This window comes from Aedes aegypti, chromosome 3 (genome assembly GCF_002204515.2).
Source record: "Aedes aegypti strain LVP_AGWG chromosome 3, AaegL5.0 Primary Assembly, whole genome shotgun sequence".
Lineage (NCBI taxonomy): Eukaryota > Metazoa > Arthropoda > Insecta > Diptera > Culicidae > Aedes > Aedes aegypti.
In genome coordinates, this window is record NC_035109.1 from 60,019,572 (window position 1) to 60,033,919 (window position 14,348).

Sequence of the window (14,348 nt, forward strand, 5' to 3'; positions counted from 1 at the left end):
ATATTTTTACTTTTACTTTATTATGTATATTTTGTTCAAATTTTGAGTGAAATTTTTGGCGCAACCCTACTGCAAGATTTTTTTTACGGAGCTCATCTAAAAACTCTTAGATGGATTCTTCAGGTATCTTCGTTCTGAGTCTGCTTACCAGCTTAGTTTTCAAATCGTACAGATATTAGGGAAGATTCAAATGTTACGTCCATTGTTTTTCAAGGTTTATAGACCCCCTCTGTCATGCTTTTTTTCGTACCTTACATATCAGGCATAATTTTTCAAAACGACGTACATGTATATAGCACTCGGAAGGATTCGAGAATAAGATGCGTTGCATTATATTGTAAAAGTAAAGCGTTTTAAATTTTATTTAAGATGTTTTGCATTTTATCTATTCTATGAGTTTAAAAAAGTATACTGTTCTTCTATCACTACGAAGCAATGCTGATTTGTTTTGAATTAGATTAAAAAATTTGGTAACATTATCAAATAAACGTTTTTGCTTTGTGCTTGTCACACCGTGATGATTCGTCGATATCATACCTTGATTGTTACGTTCACCTTGCTTGATGCGTCGGTTTGTATGCAAAATTAAATGGTAAAAGATTATTTTTCGAAAAATTTCTTCACATCTGTATAAAAAAATTGTAAATCATCAATATTGTGTGGAAAAATAATTATGTTTTGGATTTAATGGGAGTCAAACCTTGTTTTCCAGTCTTACATTCTTATAATATTTCGCAATTTTCGCGTTGGCGAGCTTAAAAACATTTTTGTAATTTTTCATAGTAAAAGTTTTCGATTCTACCCCACCACCCCGAATTCCATTACCTCGAATGCCATTAACCCGAATGCCATTACCTTGAATTTCCAAATCCCTGAATGACTCATAACCCCAAATGACATTATCCCTAATTCCAATATCATGGAGAAATGCTATCAATATCATCATGTCAAGATAATTGTTAATTCGGAGAAATAGCATTCGTGGTGATGGCATTCAGGGTAATGGGGTAGAATCAAATTTTCAACTGTAATATTTACACAAACCTTAATCAGAACTCAATTTATACTTATCCTGGTTTAAACATTAAAAAATTGGTTTTACCTATGTGAAATTAGAGGTGGTACTCTTGCCTCAGGTGGCACACTTGCTCCATGTCCTTTTAATTTTGTAGACTCAATATGTAGACTATGCGTGTGTTAGAACCAGAGCTGCCAGATAATTTGAAAGAAAATCTGTATCTACCAGGTTAGAAAATCTGTGTCCCATACAAAAAAATATGTGTCCATACAAAAATTGTTGAAAGAAAATCTGTGTCCCATACAAATTGAATCTGTGTCAGAATAAAAAAATCTGTGTAATACAGATAAATCTGTATATGTGGCAGCCCTGGTTAGAACCCACCACCATGGATGAATTTTTAGCACTTGATGTAGCGCTTTCTTATGGATTTTTTGTACAAAATACTTGAAAAATGTCTGGCTGACTTTTTCAAGACAATTGAAATAACACTACTCTGCCCATAACTGCATATTTGTCACATTCGACATTTTTGACAATTTCGGGATAATACCGGGGAGAGTCATCAAATGATACATACTTTCGATCAACTTACTGAAATCTGTGAGATTGTTCTAGAAAATTCGAAAAAAATACCAAGTTGTTTTGTCACATTGGTAATTGTAACCGCATAACAGTCACGTTGAGATTATACATGAGCCTCGTAATGTAGTAGCAATGAAATTTCTAACAGAATAATTTTCTGACTATTCACCCACTATATGATATAAGTTGTACAAAATTTCAGCCTCAAATATGCACTTTTGAGTTCATGTGTGTGTTCAAAAGTGAAGGTGAAGTTCTTGGTAATTTATTGAAATTTTAGTTTCCTTCCATACTGCCATAAAATGCACTCTTGGTACTCCATTTACTCAATGCCCACTTTTGTCGAATATTACAAATATGCAGTTATGGGCAGTACTGTTCAATAAATAAACGTTTGGCGCGTGACAAAACCTGATAGTTACCAAGGAAAATATTTTCAAGAATTTGATTTAGGAAGTTTTGACAAATTTCTGAAGAGATTCGTAAAGCATATTTAATAAAAAATCCTGAATGAATTTCAAGACGAATTGCTGGGAGTAACAATGAAATTGATTTAATGGTGTATTTTCGGGCAGAGTGAGTATGAATACTGATTTCTGATTTTTAAGGCTTTTATCTTATCTTTAATCGCTTGCGAAGTACCGAAGCTATTGGCAAAGCTCGCACGGAAATAGTGACCAATAATCCTTGAGGAAAATAAGAATGATTTCTTAGATGAAATCCTGGCTTAGTTTCTAATGGAATCGGGATGAAATTTTTTGGTGTATTTACTGAAAAAAAAAAACATGGCGAATCCCTCCCTGGCGGTAAAAGAACTGAAGAAATTACATTTTTCTTCTCATATTAGAGCCAGTGGCGCAATTACAAAAAGATCAGCAAAATTTTTTGTGAAACTTCTGGAATTAGTTCAAAAGTGAAGGTGAAGAATTTTTGAATAATTGAAGGAAGTCTTTTGGAATTCCAGGGAAGGTTTCTAGTGAAGATATTCGTATAAGTACATCTGGCTAGTTTATGATAATTATTTTCGTGGAACTTGTTTTATAATTTATTTGATTATTTCTACAAGCTTGCCATATTTTTAACCCGTCAACGCCCAAGGTATCTCACAATTGGAATTCAGCTCCGTACTTGTTATTCATAGTTGTAATCCCATAAATTAAACCTTATTTCACAAAAAAAATGAAGTCTATGGTGGGGATCAAAACAAAATCTTAAAGTGTGTTATCCATATTTAGTTTTTCTATAATATTATTTTTGAGATTTATTATATATATTCCCATGCTATTCGACTCATTACAAAGTGAGGAAGTTGAAAAAAAAAACTACATTTGAGCGGTCGTCCATAAATTACGTCACGGAGTCGGAGGGAGGGGGTTTCAGGGCAACGGGACTACCCATATATTCATTGAAATCTATATAAAAAATGTGATATAGAAAAAAGAGACTATATTTTCATCCTTATGGCAAAACTCTGCGTGACGTAATTTATGGACATACCCTGACAAAGAAACTGGAACATAAAGAATAAAAAATTCTGAGTCGAAAAATGCATACCAGTGCTAAATCATCAATTCAGTTTTCTGCTCTACCACGCATGTAAGATACTGTTATACGCATATACATATATAACCATACATGTACAAATATGCACATTTACACCACAGACAATCGATGTCCATCGACCACCTTTTTAACGGTCGGTAGGTGGCCAACCATGTTTGACGTTTACACACTGCCGCCACCTGTTGGTCCATCAGCCAAATACAGTGATTTTAGCGTAAGTCGTACATGTTCTCGTGTGTACAGGGATTGAATCCTGAGAAAATTGAGAGAATCGCTCACGTATCGCTCTCTGTAACTATCATAACATGCTGCACATTATGAGAGACTGTTTATCGTATACTGCTACAACTTTGATCTGATTGGGGGGATTGTAGTGTATGATAAAACACCTCTAAACATGCTCCAAGCCTGGGGGATACTATTGCTATTGGAAGTTGGTGGATTGCTTATCGTGCCAGTAAAGAGAAACACCTATCCCCAACGGTAAACAAGCGAGTAAAATGGGTTTTATCATCGCTCTCTCTTTGGGGCTCTCGCTCGCTGCTTCAATTTATCAGACTTGTTACACCTTGCGATACAATGACGATCGTGGACCGCAACAGATGGGATGTTTTTCTTTGCTTGCTTTGATCGTGCTTCATACTCAAATGAGAGCGAATTCTGTAAAGCCTGCGTGTGTATGATTCTTATCACAATTTTTTGTTAGTGTTATGTTTGTTTGTCTGTGCTTACACAAGAAAAACCTACAGATGTTTCAAAAAAGTTTTCAAAAAGATGTTATAAAACATGCCAGCTAATAATAGAAACATTGCTATCAACATACTTTTTCTCAGTCAAGTTATTAGTACACCATATGGCTGGGATCTGACAGCGATCCAAATATATATTTGACAATGCTAATCAAAAATTTGTCTTTCGATCCAATAAGAGTCAAGATTCCAGATCATCGGTGGATGAGTCAATTTGTCGTATTTCCCGTTCTTCACTCCCTTCAAATGACCATCTTCATTCGACGGCTAGCAAACATGTGTTTTATTTTTTATTTAACTTTCAAGATAATTCATAATTGGTGTCAAGGTTCATCTAGAAACGTAAGGAGTTTTACATCCAAAATAGTCTTTTGTTGCTTGTCTCTATAGTGAGTATCCATTGTTAAGAAACATTATTTATTTTTCATAAGTCGATTTTAATATAGGCGTACAAAATATTTACCGACTAGTGCCATCATGAGAGTGACTTCCGAACTAAAAAGATTTTAGGCGAATAGATTCCGTTCGATTTAATCACTGGAGTAATATATAAGCGAATAAAAAGTGTCCCACAAGTGCCATTTTGATGATTTTCGAACTGATAAGGTTCCAGTCGAATAGATCTTTTTTCATTGTTCAACTTTGTATCCAATCACTGGATTGACATATAGACAAAAAAATGTTGTTTTCACTAGAGCTATATTGGAATTGATTTCTGGCCTAAGAAATTGTTGGGCGAATAGGTTGATCAACTTTGTTGGAGACACCCAACTTGCTTGCAATTACTGGTTTGAGATATGAGCAAGTAATATGTTTGCCTACCAGCGCCACCTTGAGTGTGCTTTCCAAACTACTATGTTTTTCGACGAATAGATCTCATTTAGCTGAACTCTTCAATTTTGTATCTCATCACTGGACAGAGATATAAAAAAATAAAATATTTGACCACCAGTGCCATCTTGTGCGTGTTTTCCGAACTAATAGGGTTTTAGTCCGATAGGTCTCATTTAGTTGGTGTGTCCAGGACACCAACATTGTGTCTAATCATTTGTTTGAGATATAAGCAAATAAAATCGTTGTCCGCTAGCGCCATCTTATGAGTGTTTGTTGAAGACACAAATTTTGTATCACATAACTGGCCTAAGATATAAGCAAATAAAATGTTTGTCGGCTAGCGTCATCTTGGGAATGTTTACCGAAATAATATGGTTTTATGCAAATAGGTATCATTTAGTTGTTCAACTTTGTCGAAGACACCAACTACGTATCTAATCACTAACTGAGATATCAGCAAATAAAATGTTTTCCACTAGCGCCATCTTATGATTGTTTTCCGAACTAAAAAGGTGTTATGCGAATAAGCCTTATTTAGTTGTTCAACTTTGTCAAAGACACCACTTTTGTTTCTCGCTGGACTGAGATACTAACGAAGCAAGTGTTTGTACGCCAGAAAGATGTTTCATATGTTGCTTCTTAATGCGACATTTGTTGGAGTCTGTGCGCCATCTGGTGAGTTAATTTTAAATTAAAAAAATACTGCTTTTGAAATAACTTTAAGAAAATTTCTTGATAATCCTTTAATTATGTATAGTTTTTGGTAGACACCCCAAAAATACTGCATCCTGCCTTATTAATGGATCCGAACTAAGGCCTTTGTAACGATTTCTTTTTTGAATTTTCAACTGAGTTGTGATTGCTAGAAATTCTTCCTGTGATCGCTCCATAATTTTGTTTTATGGATTTTACCAAATTTAGATAGATTTCCATGCAAGAAGTTCGTAGAATAATTTTCGATAAATTCCGCCTACTACTTTTTTTGAATCTATGGATTCAAATTCGGCAAAGTATTCCAACGAACTTTTATTAGGGTATTTATATAGTATATATATGAAAGTTTCACCTAGCATTACATTCAATATTTATCAAAAAATCTGCCAAAAGTTTAGTGTGTTGAAGCACTGGAATTACTGTTTAAATCTGACTTGCAACCTTTTTGGTTAGATTACAGCAAGATCATTTTTAGAAGTTCCTCTACGGACTAATAAACATATACCACTGTGGCACACGGTTTTGTCTCAAGCACCAAAATACCGCTATTCACTTAATTAAGGGTTGCTGAATCCATTGCCGTTTTCAGAAACATCATAGCACGTCTAGATTTTGAGATATTGAATGTTGAAATTACTAAATTAGGCTATTTTAGCCAACTTGCATGCAAGCTTGTCCACTTGTATGGCAATTTATTTGCTTAATTTGCTTCAGGACTCATACCTCATGTGTATAACAATACTTATCAACAAAATTCATAATATGTTTGATGCTTAAAAATTATTTGTTGATGGTTTAGAAAAGTATTGTATATAGCCATATAAGAGAAATGAAGATTTTTGTATAGTCTCCATATGTTAGTATGTTGAAAAAATCGATTTAATCGAAATTTAATCGTGTGACTTAAACCAAATTATATCTGAAATGAAAGTGAAAGGCCTATTTTGCGTGCTTGATGGATTAGATTACGAAAAATTTTGATAAATCATACTTTAAATTTCATGTAAATATCAATTTAATCAGTGTTTTAACCAACTTTGGCGACCTGTAGCTAATAATCCTGACGTGCTGGAACATTTATGAGAACGGCATTGGATTCAGTAACCCCAAATCTACTAGAGACACATAATTTGATCCTTGAGACACTCAAAAATGTCATTTTTGTTGCGCTGTGTAATCAGTAGTCTTTTGAGCCACTATCTGATATAAACGCGATTCTTTGGAGAACCTGTCAATTACATCTGTTGACTCATACTAGGGTTTTTTTTAATACTCATGATCTTCAACACATTCTTCGTTAGTTTTTTGGGTACCCTTGGATTCTTAATGGTTTTCTGGAGAGCAAATACTTATTTTGGTGGTTCTCGTAGCGGAATTTGGGGCAAGTGTGCCACCTTAAGCAAATTGTTCTCTAATTTTTCCTAAAGCTTATAAAATGCACCAATTTAGCCTCATGAGGTTAGTTTCTCATCTTTTCATAACCACTGTGCCATTTAAAAAGAAAACAATTTCAAAAAGTATTAGTTTTGGAGCTTCTCAAATATTATCCAAAATAACCTATTTTTCGACACTATGGGGCAAGTGTGCCACCCATATGGGGCAAGACGGTCACCGAATGAACATCGCATGTAATTCTACTTGTAATGAAATTTTCTTTATTTCCTATTAATATTACTTACAAAGCAGACACCAATCGATAATTTAAAAAATAATTTTAAGTTTACCGTAATAAGGGGAGGCTTTATAACAAGGTTCAAAACATGCGTAACTCCCTATTACTCAATTCGAATTATTAAAATGGTTATTTTTGTATCCATTCAATACAATATATGTATTACCCTTATATTATGGCGAATATGTATAATATTAAACTAGATCAGCACTAAATAATGGTAAAATAATGATGTAGATATGAAAAACGGTACTTAATAAGCCGAAAAACATGTTATTATTGAATATTTTGAGAAAAAATCGCTTCGGGGGGCAAAAATGTCAGTTACTCCCCTACTATACTTCAGAAACTACTACTGGTGCCTCATTTTAGTTTATTATTATGATTTTGTTGATAGTGTTTACATTTTTATATATTTCACTCCAATAATTTTGTTTATCCAATAGGTGGCACACTTGCCCCAATAAGTATACATTTCAACCAAACTGGATTTCGTGTGAAAAATTTAAAACTTTTTTCGTTCAAATGCCACAATAAGTTACACATTTGAATAGTTTCACGAGGTACAGTACGTTATAAAAATCTGTTAATAATTTATCTTTCACCATGCTATTTAGAAACAAGGAAATCTTATAAAAATTTGATCATTTCAAAATCCGTTTTGTGCGACCCAAACATTCTCAAGGGCCGCATATGGCCCGCAGGACGCAGTGTTCTAAGGAATCGCAGCTTCAAATAGACTGGATAAGGAAATTATATGGTATTCACTCGTTGCGGAATATGACATAATTGAATGACCAATGATCTTGATTTGTCTTGGCCACGTCCTCTCAAATGGTAGACAAAACTAAGATTTATTTAATTTTTAAAATGTCTCGTTAAAAATTTGGTCCGTCCTACACAAGGAATGGCTGTGGGGCACAATAGACACCGTTACTCATTCTCCTATCTTCACAATACAATCCAAAGCATTTCCCACCGAACATCTCTACGTAGGACATCCTGCCGGCAGATCTACCACCACACCACTGCTGATCGCACGCGCGCTGTGATCACACCGCGCACGTTTACTGCGCACACTTCCACTCGAGCTTGTATTTAGTCTCCAGCCCATATGAGAGAGTGATTGCGCGCCATTCAAAGTCACCGAATGGGAGAACGTGACGCTGTTTAGTATGTATCGAATCGAGCACCTGTATCGTCGTCGTCGTTTCTATCCGTAGGTAGTTGACTCGGCCGCGAAATTTCCCAAGTATAGTTCCCAGTTGTAGGTATACGCCGAAGCGGTTAAATTTTTGACAACACAAATAGCTCGCGCCAAAAACTTGTTTCCGGCCTTCTTCTGGGTGAAGCGGCGCAGAGACCGCACAGTGCGTAAAAAAATGCGTGTTGGAGTAGGGCGGTTCAAATTACGAAAAAGTTTGATAATCTAATCTCATATACCTTCCATGCAATCTTTATGAAAAAAATAAGGTTCGGTAAAATTTTCGGCATTTTCGGTGGTGATTTAAAGGTGGTCCAATGACGATGTAGGTTTTTATGGAAATTATTATGGAGAATTTCAGATGAATGTTCTAAACACGGTAGTACTTTAATGAAAGTGAAAACTCATTCTTCAAATCATAATAAAGGATGTTGCAAAATCGAATGGTTAAGGGTGAAATATTAGTCAGAAAGAATTAGTTTATTCAAAAATTGTCTACGTTAAAGCATGTCTAAAAAGGTTTGATTTTTTTCCATCCTTGGGTTTGATATATCATAAGGATCGTAAAGAAGGTATACGATATGGAATTTTCAAAACCGCTATTTTTTTGAATCGCTCTAGTGTTGGAGGCCTACCACTTCAAATTTGAACTTTTTTTTGTCGGATTAAATCGTGACCGGTGCGTGTCTTCCACAAAAGCGCGATACGTCTTTGCAATTTCAATGACCGACAGCGAGAGCGTGTTTTTCTAAATTAGGTCGTGCCACTATAGTGCGGAGAAGATCCACTGCGATAGTAAACAGTATCGTCGTCGACGCCGCCACTAGACGACCGTGTGGTCGCAATCTTCTGCAGAAGATTAAAAGCCTTTGCGACGGTGTGAGGCTGGTTTTCCATTAAAGTAAATCAAAAGTGCCGAACTCTGATTAAAGTTTAATTAAATTAAGTTCATTTGCGTGGGACCGTTTCGACGCGAGTGAAATGTCGCAATTTTTCGCGCGAAATTGGATTTTAACCCTTCTACAGGCAGAATCTTTTTTTCACAAAAATATTCCAATCTTTTATTTTCGTTTTTCGATACCTACCAGACCAGTGGATTGCAACAAAATTGTAGGAAAATTAAATCAAGATTTGTTACAAATAACAAATTTTGTTATATTTTTAGAAGCACTTTGAGTTGATGGAGGAAATTATAACATAATTTGAACAAAATCAATTATACATAATAACAAACATTTTTTTTCAATTTAGAACATTGTCATTATTATAACACAATTCTTTATAACATATTTGAAAGTAATTGCATATAACAAATTAAGTTATAATTCAGTTATGGATAATAACAAGATGAGTTAGATTTTGTTTGATTTGAGACATAATGAGCTAAATTTTTGTTTACATAATAACATTTTTCGTTTCCATTTTGTTTAGTGTAGAGGAAATTGTGTTATAAATTTTGTTATTTTAACTACTAATTAGCCAAAATTCTAATATATTTCGTTAGAAAAAACGCAATAACTGAGTAACAAAATATGTTACAAAATTGTTGTAAACCACTGGTAGGGTATACACCCGCTTTTCACAAGTTATCAAATAACAAAATCTGGTCTGGTTTTAATTATTGGTCATATTTCGAAGACTATTCGAAAGTCGAAGATATTCTGACCCAGAATTTGAACATTTGTAATTCAGAAGGGATCAGCAAGGATCAGAGTTGTTTAAGTCGGCTCGCAAGGCTTACAAGAAGGCTCTTCGTTCTGCTGAACAGTTGGGCTAATAAACCTTTGACCAAATGTTTCCAGTTTAAGTCAAGTCAGTCGGCTGACCAAAATCCTTGCAAAATCTAAGCATTTCCAAGTGCACGAAATTCGCTTACCTTATGGTAACTTTACTTCTTCTAATGATGAAGCTTTAGCATGTTTATCCAGTCTTGTCACACCTTTTGTGGAATAGCAGATACGCTATTGAGGCAGCTCAATAATAGCGATTTTTTTTCAACTTCTGGATTTTCCGACGACTATCTAGCTTGGTATGTGCATTAGCACCCTGTTAGACCTGATGCAAAGTGTTCTTTCCCGGGTAGAGGTGAATAACAAAATAATGGTACAATAACAACAAATTTTGCAATCATATCTAGTTTAACCATTATTATGTTATTAATATATGACATAAATATCTCATCAATAGCAAAACATACAATCATAGCAAAATTTGTCATTGGTATGTTATACTTGAAAGTCATGTAATAACTAATCAATAACAAAATATACTATCATGGTAAAATTTGTTATTTGTGCAAAAATACTAAAAACACATTAAATATCTAAAGAATAACAAACATCGCCATCACAGTAAAATATGTCATTATTTTAATATTTGAAAACTTTATTGAAATAATTCATGAGAACAAACCAACATCAAATTTTGCCATAATAGCTCATTTTACAATTCGTATGATATTCATTGAAGATTTAAAAAGCAAATGTTTTTTGCAGGAAAGCTAAAAGTTTATTTTTCAATCATGCTCAATTTAGATATTAAAGTCAAAGAACTAAAATTACCATTATTTTGATTTACTCGTGAATAGCTTATTTAGTTATTATTTTGTTATCAATATTAAAATAATAACATATTTTGTTATTTACTGTTGCCCATATTTTTACTATTATTTTGTTATTACAATGGCAAAATATGATATTATTTAGTTTTTATGCCATATAAACTTAGTTATTATTTTTGTTATTTTATCTCTTATTTCAAACAAACAAAGAACAAATTTTGCTATTCAAACATTCTATTTTAATGGTAAGTTTTGTTATTCTTTTGCAATTTTCCTCTACCCGGGTTAGGTAGTCGAGAGTTGGTGTCGCCAATATGGCCTTTCGGTTAACTCGAGTAAAACATCTATTGTTCGAAAATCGAAACCGCGATGGAATTCGACCTTTTGGCTCTGATATTAATGTGACTGATCAAATGAAGTATATCAGAGCTATTGTAGATTCCAAACATTCCTGGGACACCTCACATTGAATTCAGAGTCAAGAAAGCTCACATGGCATTCGGTCAGTGCCGGCGAACCTTTGGTAAAACTTGGAGCCTCAAACTCGAGTATATCAAAAGGATTTACACAACAGTTGTTCGATTGATGGCTTCATTCTTGAAGGCACAGCTGGTGCAGGTGTATATTCTCGTGAGCTACGGCTGAATCAGTTTTACTCACTTTTTAGACACTGCACCGTTTTTCAGGCAGAAATATTTGTTCTTATGTGTGGAGTGCAATCAGCACTTCAACAGCACATAATGGGTAAAATAATATAGTTTTGTTCAGATAGTCAAGCTGCTGTTATATTTTTCGCTTCAGCGAACTCAGGGTCGAATCTCGTTATCGTATGTCGAAATTGAGGAACTGAATTCAGTCAACTCTGTAAACCTTGTATGGGTACCAGTCCATTCTTCCATCGTTGGAAATGAATTGGCTGATGAGCTAGCTCGCAATTAAACATCCCATGACTTCATTATTGGCCCTTAGCCAGCTATCGCAATTTCGAACTGAATCTTAACATCAATTATTGGGCGGCAAATCAGCACAAGCTACACTGGAATAGTTTGGAGTCGTATGGTCAATCTAAATTGTACATTACTGAGCCATCTCTAGGTGGTAAAGTATTATTCGTTACTTTCCAGTTTTTGCGCAACTATGATTTCCATCTACTTGGTAACACTCTGACCACATAGAGATTTTGGAAACATAAAAAAACATCATTTTGTAATTGACCAAAATCTTAATGGCGATCTATGAAATTTTATATGCAGAATGGCGGCCTTCCAAAACATTTCGGAATGTCTTCAAAACCAGGGGATTAAAGATCAAAATCGACACAGATCTCAAAAATAGATTTTAGAGCTTGTAAAATACAGCGCAGAAACATCGTAAAACAAAGATGTTTTTGAGATTTATAAACATTTTTGTGGTAAAAAATGTTGCTGCCAGCAGAGGGGTTAAATCGGAGAACGACCAGGTGGCGCCTTCGTTCACTTTTCGGCAAGACGCAACTCGGTGCAAACACTCGATTTCGAGTGCGTAATTTCACCGCGAGTCACATTGAACATCTCGTGCCGATCGCAACAACACAAACATCAGATCGTGGACCATGTACAAGCCATCTACCGGAAAGAGTGTTATTTTGTAAACAATCGACTCAGAACGCCTGAGCGGGGGTAGTTGTCAGTGAGCGAGGTTTCGAGAGTGCTGCTTATAGACACATCTAGCAGAGGACGTCGTGACGTTAGCGTTTTGTACATATCTATAACTTCCCAACTCGACGGGGAATGGACGACGAATGTTGATTTGTGCAATCAAGAGGAAACAGCAAATTCCTCATGCAGCCCTGACAAAGCCGGTCGGCAAATATGAGGTGTGTTCCGTTCGATTGCGATTAGGTGATTAGATAACGCCAGCCACAGAGAGGGAGAAGAAAATGAACGAGAGAATGCATATCGTTGAGACTGCAGTTGGTGACACCTTGGGGTCTAACGATGGATGTTCTTGTAGATTTGTATTCCCAATTTAAACCTTTAATTTGGTTCAACAAGCCATGCACTTCTGTTTTTCTACTGATCATAAGTACTTGATCTAATTTTGATGCATAGAATGATAGTTCACGAATGTTATCAATTTTGAAGCTTCTGAAATATGTTTATGGGATACAAGTGGTGTACCTACCTGATAGCGCATAAAAGTATTATTTATCAAACGCCTGTCACGTCAGATTGCAGACCAACGAGAGGAAGGGATCGATGATGCTTTTAAAACTAGCCCACAGTTGACCGGATATACCCCTGCATCTACGCCAGTTCATGCAGGAAGTGTAGGGGTGGTAATTTTATGGCAGAGAAGCTTGCTGTTTGGTTAGCAGACTGTCTATGTGTCTATGACGGGCCTGGGATTGAACCCATGCTTATGAAGCAGAAGACCATTAGACCACCAACACCGTTTTCAAAATTCGTTCAAATACCATTTGAAAAAAATAAATTTTCAAATTTCAGCCTCGGCTCACCAGAGGCTGAGACACAGATCCTTAAACATAGGTATCTTATGTGGGAAAACAGTATTTCGTTACGAGTAAGTAAATGAAACCCGATGTAGTACTATGACAATTAATTCCACTAAAGTTTGTATCCTTCGTATCTGTCAAAGGATGCAATACAAACTGTAGTAGAATTAAATTGTATATTAGTACGGGTTTCATTCACTTATAGCTATTCCACTGAACAACTCGAAGATTTATTATCAATATTGTTACTAAATTTGGCCACTTCATTATGCTAACATCGGTGAACCCCTCGCACCAGGGCTCAATAAATCGCGCATCAGGTGTTTGTCACACTTCCTATCCTCGCGAAAACAGTTTCTATTCCGTCTGTAAGACACCAGGTCGTCTGATTGCCACCGCGCGCGCGGGAGTCGTTGTTGATCCAATGCACATTCTAACACCACGGCAATTTTCGATGACAACAAACCGCCCGTCGCTATTGATGACGATCTGAGATTGCAGTCCCAGTGCTCTATCGTAGGCGTGAGTCAGCTTCTTATTCACTCACCCGGTTCGAGACAATTCGCGAAGCTGAATCGTGCTTATTGTTTCTGCTCGGCCCGCCGTCGCAGTAGATCGGATCGGATTCCAAACGGCGACGGTGAAAAGGTATTCATTTCCCATGATTAGTGGCGGCGTAAAATATCGAATTACAAAGAACCGGTACGTAGTTTAGTTAAATTTGTACACATGATGTCACTTGCGAGCGACACTGTTGGGTGATCGTGATGCACTATGGGCCTGAAATTGAAAATTCGCGACAAAATTTCAAGCACTGTCCTAACACAGTGCAATACGCAAAATGTAAACAAAATTATGACTGCAGTTCTCGAAAGTACACACCCATATTAGCAAAACACTATATGTGTGTTTGAAAGATTTGTTCGATATACATATATCTAGAAAGACTCACGTT

The 14,348-nt window shown here is 35.6% G+C and overlaps 1 protein-coding gene across 3 annotated transcripts in view; it reads left to right on the forward strand.

Annotated features, from left to right (window-relative positions):
* LOC5566564 (tyrosine-protein phosphatase non-receptor type 9) overlaps nt 1-14,348 on the forward strand; it is a 206,880-nt gene that overhangs the window by 105,247 nt on the left and 87,285 nt on the right. Inside the window, exon 1 of one of the 3 annotated variants that reach the window (XM_021851025.1) lies at nt 12,550-12,754. The exons of the other annotated variants lie outside the window; for them this stretch is intronic. Within the exon in view, the coding sequence (XP_021706717.1) occupies nt 12,680-12,754 (75 nt within the window). The 5' untranslated portion in view covers nt 12,550-12,679. Of the gene's footprint in view, nt 1-12,549; nt 12,755-14,348 lie in introns of those variants that run through there. 3 annotated transcript variants of the gene reach the window in all.